Here is a 9692-nt window from a genome sequence, read left to right on the forward strand (position 1 = left end):
ATGCTCTGCCTCTTCTCAGCACAGACTGATAATCATAATTGCCAGTTTGGTCATTTTGGTGTGGCTAAATGTGCACTGATAACTGGGCTCAGAATTCATTTCACTTATATGACCTTAATTACAGCCATTGTATTCTGAAGTGAAAAATGAATACATTACATTTGTTCTACCATCTTCCCTGCCCCCACCTTATTGTTTATTTTAATTTTAAAGTGTGTCCTCGGTGTATTATGAACCTGTGAAACATTCAAACTGACAAATAGGGATTTCTGATATGTTGTTTTCAGTATTTATCTGAAAATAGCATCAATGTTTGAATGAATCTGTCAGCCCTCTTCTTCTAGGATCTATCTGCAGGCTGTTTCTGGTTGCAGTACCCTGACCCAACCCTATCACATTTATTCCACATCACCTCAGTAGCACTAATGTTAATATCTATCCTTTCATTTTTTTTCAGGTAACTGTATAGGACCAGATGGACAGCCCAAATTAGTGAGTATTGCAATCAGTATGTTTTACCAAATATAGATTGTAGAGCTCAAGGAACATTTGGGGGTTTATGAACATGGGGTTTGCCAAACATTCTAACAGATTTTGAGGAATATTTATTTTTGGAAAATGTGCGTCCCTCTTAAATTGTAGAAAAAAAATATGCAAGTGTCTGAATTCTGGAACCCTGTGTAATTTTATGAATGACTAAATTATAGATAATGGGTTCTTCCATTTCTAATCTTTCCATTACATTCTAAAAATACAAGCACAAATAGCAGTCCTAGAGGACCAACATATTGGTTTCCTTTATTTTCTGGAATTTGGCATGCAAAGTTTATTAGAAATGAAGGGCTGGATGGAGGAAAAATTAGTTATAGATAGCAAACTTTGCAGTCCCAATTCTTTAATTCCATCTAATTTCTACAAGACCCATTTTATAACCTGACGTACCTGATATGAGAATTTTGTTACGCATTCAAAACACACATGGGTGTTCCCTATGCTCTTTCAATTATATTTCTTGTATCTTTCACACAATCTCTAGGAATTAACAGATTTATGCAAGGAAAGGTGGTCATGACCAGATACTTTCAGTAACATATGGGGTCCTCTTCTAAGGATTTTCAGAGTTTGAGGTTCCCTCATAAAGATTAGTCTAGAAATTATATAAACATGAATGATGCTGATGCAGCTGTGCATAGCTTTAGCCCTGAACAAGCTAACTAGTGCAAATAGTCTGACTCGGTTCTAAACTTTTTTTTTTTTTTTTACAGCCTGGAGACCAGTGGAAAAGCAATTGCCAGGACTGTGTTTGTGACCGGTACACTGTTACAGTGCAGTGTACAAAGCGCCCGTGTAAACCACTCCCGCCAGTTTCTTGTGATGACCCAGGGTTTGTTCCTGTCCAGTCGCTGACACAAGAAGACCCATGCTGTGTCCAGACTGAATGCCGTAAGAATCCTCTCAGTTCTTCCATGTGAAAAATACTGTATATATCGTGGGGAACTTGTGAAGCATCTTTTCAACATTTAATTTGGAATTTACTTTCTTCATATAGTGCCCACTTGTGCCATCACGACCCCCACACCTTTTGTATAGCATTTACAAGATGTCTGAAGGGAGCACCTTTTAAAAAAAATACATTTCATTTCTGAGAGAGAGAAAAAAGTATTTCACCAGCAAAGGGAAAGCATGCCTACCAAAAAGTCATTTGAAATGTCCAATTATTTTAACTGTTGGAAGAAAACAAACTGTACTGCCCCTAATAAGTAAATAATACCCACCACCAACAAAATCTCTCTAAAACCACCTCATCCCACAAAAAAAACCACTGTCACCAAAAGTTCTAAGCTATTTCACAAAATCTCTAGAACTTTTACAAACTGGAGTAGAGGTTTTATGAATTCCTGAAAGTCACCAGAGTCTCGATCCCTATACGTTTTCTCTTTCAAACTTGTCTCTGACAGGAGAGAGAAGTTTCCACTAATCTGCTCTTCTGAGCTAGAACATTAAACTATTTGTTTTAAGAATTAAGGTTAAGAATAAAGCTCATTAACTTTAAATGAGGCTTTACCGAAGTTTTTCTAATCCCATCCTCATGCTTGCTCACAGAGCTAGGGTGCTAATTATGGCCCAGTGAGGAAACTTCAGAAGTTCTTGTTCATACAATACAGAATCTTCTGTACTTAACTATGTTGAACTCCTTGTTTTCTGTCTTACATTACATAGGATGTGACACTAGCAAGTGCCCCGAATCAGTGGCCAGCTGTCAACCAGGATACGAGTTAATCCCAGAAGTATTAAATGGAAATTGTTGTACTATCTTCACATGTAGTAAGTATTAAGCTCTTCTTTTGTGAATTATCCACACCTGTCAAGATGTTGAAGAAAGTAGTCTGAGCAGCACCGTGTAAAGAAGTTACATTCTGTTGTTATATCTTGTCAACAAAATGACTGATAGCTTTTCATGTCTTTCTGCTTCTTTTAAAAAAATTACATTTGCATCACACTGTTTTGTTTTTTCCCCTTACAGAGCTAAAACCAGGCTGTGTAACCAATGGAACTTTCTACATGGTATGTACATATATGTTACTTACTCTAACACAAAACATATTAGTTTGCAATGCCTAGCACAATGGGGTCCTGGCCCATGACTGGGGCTCCTGGGTGCTACAGTAATAACAAATAACCACAACAATGTAATAGAACAAAAATTGGTTCAGAATCCTAGCCGGGGCCTGAAACGTATATTCTTTCCACAAAGGCTGAGTTAAACATTGTCCATTACTTCATCAAAAAACAACATTCCATCACCCTCTGCATAAGCATAAGGAATTTGCCCCAAGAAAAATAAGGTACTCATATCACCAACACTGGGACTCTGGTTAAATAAAGTGGGTCAAATTTTCCAGTGTGGTTAAAGAATTTAGCCCAGTATTTCTGATCTGTGAGATCTGTACATGAAGCAATTTATTTTTATTGACAATTAATACTCCTCCTTTGACTTTGTTTAGCCTGGAGCTGTCATTCCAAAAGGTACCTGTGAAAAGTGCACCTGCTCTGCCAAAGTACAGCCAGACAGTCAGAGAAACATCGTTGACTGCCAGCCCATTCCATGTGACACTGAGTGCCCACTGGTGAGTGCCGCTTTTTGTCCCATCACACACAATTTAAAAACCTGCCTGAGAGGAAACGAGCATCCTTGACTCAGCGCAATTCCTTTTTTATTCCTTTACAAACAGGGCTATGAATATAAGATGAAATCTGGACAATGCTGTGGCAAGTGTGTACAGGTGGCTTGTGTACTGAAGATGAAGGATAACACAGTCCATGTGCTTCAGGTAACTAATGCTTTTAAGGTTTTGTGAACTCCAGTCTCCTCCTTTCCTTTTCTGTCCCGGTGTTTATCACACTTGCTCGCTGTGTCTTCTCTCATGTTAGATCTCACTCCGTGCTTGGCCAGTCCCCAGGACAATGGGGCTTCCATTCTGATTGAGGCTTCTAGGAGCTACTGCAATAATGATAGCTTTCAGAATTCAATGTTAAAAGCAATGTAGATAAAAACACTGGGCCGGGCTTTGCCCTCGGTATGAAAACACAGCACTCATTGCTCTCAATGGGAATCACTCTCATGAGGGCAGAATCTGGCTGCATGTGGCCAATCGCAATTGGAAGCTTTATAATATTACTGGACAAATCCTGGCATCAATGAAGTCACGGGAAATCTTGACACTGTCTTGAATGGTATTAGGGTTTGCCCCACTGTGTATTTTCTCAAGAGGAAGAGTATGTTGATATCTTTACAAAGGAAACAATAGGTCATTACAGACAGACACGTCTTCAGCACCAAGTTCACGAGTATATACACTTTATTACAACTTGAGGGTATGACTGATGACAAAACAAAGAGACTGTTCACAGCCACTTTGTCTCCCTTCCAAACCAACCTGTACACTCACCGCATTTTTCTTGGTATCGCTAATTCTTATTGTACTATTATCGCTTGACTGTAATTCAGTAGTAGTTGAGTAGGGATAGGTGAATCCATTATTAAAATGATCTTGAAAGTGTAATGGTAATATATAGACTCCTCACACTTTCAATGAACTGGGTTTTATTACTTACACAATAGTAGCTATGCTGCTAACATTACAAAAGCCCTCAACAGGAACTCCCCTGATTTAGCCCTCAAGGACTGTAAATGACCTTTTTGCAGAATAATCACACTGTAGTAGATAGTATGAAAAAAAGGATTTTTTAAAGACATAATGCGTAGATTTTTATTAATTTTTTACAACTGTTACTTACAGGCTGGAAAAGTCTGGCATGAGCCTGGTGATAACTGTACCTTCTATAAATGTGAACAAATTGAGGATCAGTTTATTCCTGTCACTGTAAGGAAAGCCTGTCAACCCATATACCCAGAAGACTGCGATCCTGTAAGTACTACTAAATATTTCTCTAATTCTCATGTTTGTTGCCTGGGGAAGGATAGGCAAAAACAGAAGGACCACTGTGTCCAAAGATTATACCTATTATGTGGGATGCAATTCTAATTATAGTCTATTCAAATATGGTCCCTTTGAATTTGACTTGAGCCAAAGTTATGTGCTGCGCTGGATTACAGAGCATGGAGTAGAGAACAGAACACACAAAAAGGAGTTGGATTTTCAAAAGAGCTAAGTGATACAGGAGCACAAATTCCATTGAAAGTTAATTGGACTTGTGCTCCTAAGTCACTTAGGTGATTTTGAAAATCCCACCCACTGAGACTAAATAAGGTGAAGGAGAGTACATTATTTTGAAGGGGAATTGATTAAAATAAAGCCCTCCAACTCAGTCAACATTTTGGGATGGACTGGAACCAGGGCCGCATAGGTGGAAGGTCAGTATTTTATTAGCTATGTGACCAATGCTGGTTTAATCCTTTACTTGCAACATTTCATCTTCAGTCACTCAGAATTTAATGTATCTGCAGCATGCAGTATTTAAAAGTTGGGTTAGTATATACAATATTAGAATGCTTAATTCTGAGGGTAAAAAGAGAAAATGAGCGCCACTCAATGCCAGCCTGTAAAGAAGCTGCCTATTACTGGTATACTGATGCAGAAGTTGCCCCTCACTGGAATACCACCAAGCTCCTCCAGCCCTGCTTTGAATCAGCATCGATCTCAATGCAGACCTCTTGCTGGCACCAAGGAAACTTGGGAAGTTGGGAAAAACCCCCCAGGTTGGTGAGTACACTCCAATTCTGAATTATTTCCCCCTATTTCTGCATTCCAGGCTGATATCAAGCTAAGTGAAGATGGCTGCTGCAAAAGATGCATACCACAGGGTAAAGGTAAGTCATGCTAATTTTGTGGTGCAAAGACAAAATACATGGTCTAAATAGTGCCTTGAAGCATATTAGCCACAATGGGTGTCAGATGCACAAATATATTGGCTGAGCTGATGTGATCTGAGGCATTATGCCTGTGTAGAATAAGTTTGGGCAGTTTGCCTTCTGCTGGGGCAAGAAAGGGGAATAGGGAGTGGCTGGGAAAAGAACATTCCCAGCACACAGTACAGTTCCTTTGAAAATGTATAGTATGTGCTTCTCCTTCCCTACTGCTAAATGCTAGCATTATGTGGAAGGGACAGGGCCATGCTCACTCTCCAGCATAGCTGGACATGTTCTCAAAGGATAGAGTGACACACCAATCATGGTAGCTGGCCATGCATTTAAGAGGTGCCAGTGGAAAAATCCAGTCTGGGCCGTGCATCAGTGCTTAAGGGAGAGGGAGCCACAGTTTCGCTATATGTAATTAAAACAGGTGAACACATGATATCAGCTACACCTCTCTGTTTTCTATCAGTAACTGCATACAGTAAACAAATACATTTTCAATTATTTTCCCTTTATTACAGTAGCTTGTAAACTGCATAGTACTCCCACTGTCATCAGACACAATGAATGCAACTCTTCTGTGCCTGTTGAACTAACATACTGCGAAGGCAACTGTGATACTTCTTCAATGTAAGTGGCTACAAGCTCATTACTCACTCTCCTTGTATATGATTGTCCCTATGCCCTCTTGGCATTCATTCATTATATTGGTGGCAGGGAGCAAATTATGCATTTTTAATGCATCCAATATCTACCTAACAAGCAGGTGTTTGTTTCTGCTGTGTTGACGTGAATTTCTGATATCTGCTATGTTACAAGATGTTAATTACCTTAAAACCCATCAGTTTTTACTAGATGAAAGCTCGGTGGTATAGCGACAAATGCCTTTAACCTCTGACATCCTGACTTGAACACTTGCCCATTTAAAAATGAGGTTGCTAGTCTCATCCTGGACATCATTTGTGCACTGATGATGTATGACCTTGGCTAAGTCATTTAGGCCCTCTGTACCTCAGTGTCTCCATCTGTATAATGTACATAATAATATTTAGCCACCTTTGTAAAGTACTTTGAGATTTTTTGTTGATAATGCACAGTATTAATGTAGGGTAAGATTCTGCCACTCTTACATGCAGCACTAACTTCTTCCACAAATAGTCCCACTGAAATTATATTTCACCACAGTATTGTCACAGTAATAATGTCAAACCGATTGCTTCCAACACAGAGGCACCATATTTGGTGATATCTAGCAATGGGGGTGTATTTTGTTGTTGGTTTTTGCTGCAGTATTTCTAAATCTTTCTTTCTTGTTGGCTTTGTTTTGTGGCCAATCAGGTATTCCCTTGAGGCGAATGTGATGCAACACAAGTGCAAGTGTTGTCAGGAGGTCAAGACCAGCAAAAGACAGGTGACCCTGAGCTGCCCTGATGGAAGCACCACTGATTACTCATACACCCACGTGGAGCAGTGCGATTGTGCGGGCACGGAGTGCATCCCCCAAGCCCCTCCCACCACTCCAGCACAGCAGCAGGAGCAAGAACAGCAGCAACAGGAACAGATCCAGCAGCAACAAGGGCAGTCCTAGAACCAGGAGTAGAACCAAAAAAAGGAACCCAAACCAGGAAGAGTAGAATATAGACTGAAATAAATCTTTTCGCTTTTTTTTCCTAATAATAAACAAGTATCCAAAGCAGCTAGAATCTTGGACATATGGATGAAATTCCTGTATACATGCTAGAAATTTCTGTTTCCTAATTATTTCAGCTTCCCTTATCAACGGGTCTCATTGCTTTGAGTGTCTTCTTTTAACTTGAGAGGTGCAGGATTAGGAAATCTTGAGGTTTGTTTTTTCTCAGCAGTGCTGTACTATAGGACTGACAACTTTTCTTTCAAGAGGGTGGGGTAAGTGGAACTATACTCTAACTAAAGTCCTTGATGTAAATCGTCGTCTCTTTTTGTCTTGAAATTTTCCCTGTGGTGATTCTGATACTGACTGCCAAAGGCCAAGCATAGAACAAACATCACTGGGTCATTAATAATTTTTCACTAGTCACGGTCATTACACACCCACCTGACACTGACTAATCATTGCACTGAATTAGACAACTTTTAAAATCCCCTTTGATTCCAGTTCAATTAGGCAGTGTCAACAATTCAAGTCCAGGAAAAACATAGACTATCGCGCTCACCTTCCTACCTTTTTGTTTGTTTGCTTGTTTGTTGTTTTAGCATTAAAGTGAGTTTAGGTTGTAGAAACTGCATCTTCTCAAACTTCAAACTTTAAAGATACTGGGGGGGGGGGTTGTGGTGTTGTAGAAAAGAAAGGAAGAAAGAAAGAAAGCCTATCATACAAGGTTGCTGCAGAATATCCTATGTTTACATGAGATCATCAGCATAGTAAATGTATGAAAATTTGGATTCTTGTATTTGTTTTTGGTTAACTGTTTACAGAAGAAATATATTTTTGCCAAAAGGGGTATATGAAGGATTTTTGTAAACAAAAGTAATAATAATAGTAATATAAATTCTTTCCTAGGAAGCTGAGATTTTTTTAAAATGTTGTACCATTGCTATTTATTTTGTTTCTGGGAAAAATAAGCGTATTGGACCATTTCCTCCACAATTAATGTTGCCCCCATTTTTTAGCATCAGTGGGTATCTGGTTGTGGGATGTTTTCTTTTTCTATTTTGTTTTGGGTTTTGTTTGTTTCTTAAGAGGAAAAAAAGTTATGATGATTAATAAACTTTTAGCATTTTGCAACTTTTGTGTCCTCTGCTTTTTTCATTTTGCTGAATCCTTCACAAGCAGTTTGTTTGCCCTACATAATATTCGCTTCCCCCTCTACCGTAGAGTTTTCTAATCAGCCCCAGTTCAGGATGTCACTGCGTGGAGTGGCACCCCGTCCTTATTCGAGATTTAGAAGTGTGCTTTGTGTAGAGACTCTAGCCTTTGGTGCAATAAACGCACATACTTTTTGTAAGTAACAGAAGATTCTTTATTAGAATTGGCAGAATGGAAATTGTGTAAATGCCACCCAACTGTTCTCAGACTTTAAGGCCTAATGTACCATATCTAAAACTCCAACAAACTGACCTTGCCACCTTTGTAAATTTAATGGATCTTATTCTGACACTACACTATATTTGCTTGCTTAGAAAGATCAGTGTGGTAACTTAACTGTGGATAATTAGACATTTATAGCCTCTGAACATAGGTCTGCTTATGCAGTCTGTCTTTCTGGGAAATTCACAGTGTGAGCAGGAAACTGTGTAGCCTGGAAAAACCTCAGCTAGGGGGAGAAAGACACAGGTCTCTGCCCAAGAGAGATGATGGCTGGGAATAGTGGGTGCCCATAGTGGACCACAAAAGGGAAATACGGGTGCTGTTGCTCTGAACTATGACACTCCCTTTTCCTGCTTGCTCTGGGTAACACAGAGTTATCTACAGCAGGGGTAGGCAACCTATGGCACGCGTGCCGAAGGCGGCACACAAGCTGATTTTCAGTGGCACTCACACTGCCCGGGTCCTGGCCACTGGTCTGGGGGGCTCTGCATTTTAATTTAATTTTAAATGAAGCTTCTTAAACATTTTAAAATCCTTATTTACTTTACATACAATAGTTTAGTTATATATTATAGACTTATAGAAAGAGGCCATCTAAAAATGTTACAATGTATTACTGGCACGCGAAACCTTAAATTAGAGGGAATAAATGAAGACTCAGCGCAGCACTTCTGAAAGGTTGCCGGCCCCTGATCTACAGGCTAGATGCTGGGTCTCTGTTCCTCCAAGAATAACCTGTGATGCTTCTCCTCCAGCTCATTCTGGGGGAGGGGAGGGAGGATACCTAGTAATGGACAAGTAGGTTAGTTACACTAACCCTCCTCAGGAGCGGAAGCTCAATCCACCAGCCCAACTTTATGCCACAGGGCTGCCATATGACCCTCAATCTTTTCTCTATCCAAAGCCTGAATCTCAGCAACATAACTTCTCTCATTACTTGAAAACTGTGTGTATTCAGAGTATGCCACCAGCAACTTCACATGGCTCACTGGCAGAGCAGGACTTGCTCCAGTCCTTGAGAGATTTGTGCCAATTAGGCCATTAATAGAGACTCCCAACTGCCTTAGCAAACTCCCCCTTTTCTACTTGTTCTGTACCACTCCTTGACTCTAAATTCTCAGGTACACTCCTTACTGTGACTACTGACTGGGTGTGATGAACAATGCTTGTGTCCTTTGTCCTTAGCATCTCAACCAAAAGTCCTTTGGGAAGAGTAGCTAAGGACTGACATTGGGTTCCTCTTTGGCT

At 39.9% G+C, this 9692-nt stretch overlaps 1 protein-coding gene across 2 annotated transcripts in view; it reads left to right on the forward strand.

Moving 5' to 3' along the window:
- Positions 1-8141, forward strand: part of LOC128835736 (mucin-5AC-like) — a 56314-nt gene extending 48173 nt beyond the window's left edge. The window contains exons 40-49 of one of the 2 annotated variants that reach the window (XM_054025349.1): positions 458-492; positions 1266-1443; positions 2221-2325; positions 2525-2565; positions 3006-3128; positions 3234-3332; positions 4302-4430; positions 5275-5332; positions 5899-6007; positions 6716-8141. In XM_054025349.1, the coding sequence (XP_053881324.1) occupies positions 458-492; positions 1266-1443; positions 2221-2325; positions 2525-2565; positions 3006-3128; positions 3234-3332; positions 4302-4430; positions 5275-5332; positions 5899-6007; positions 6716-6965 (1127 nt within the window). In that variant the 3' untranslated portion in view covers positions 6966-8141. The remainder of the gene's footprint in view (positions 1-457; positions 493-1265; positions 1444-2220; positions 2326-2524; positions 2566-3005; positions 3129-3233; positions 3333-4301; positions 4431-5274; positions 5333-5898; positions 6008-6715) is intronic. The other variant, XM_054025350.1, reaches the window with a different exon arrangement.
- The last annotated feature ends 1551 nt before the right edge of the window (positions 8142-9692 follow it).

The sequence above is a fragment of the Malaclemys terrapin genome, chromosome 4 (genome assembly GCF_027887155.1).
Source record: "Malaclemys terrapin pileata isolate rMalTer1 chromosome 4, rMalTer1.hap1, whole genome shotgun sequence".
Lineage (NCBI taxonomy): Eukaryota > Metazoa > Chordata > Testudines > Emydidae > Malaclemys > Malaclemys terrapin.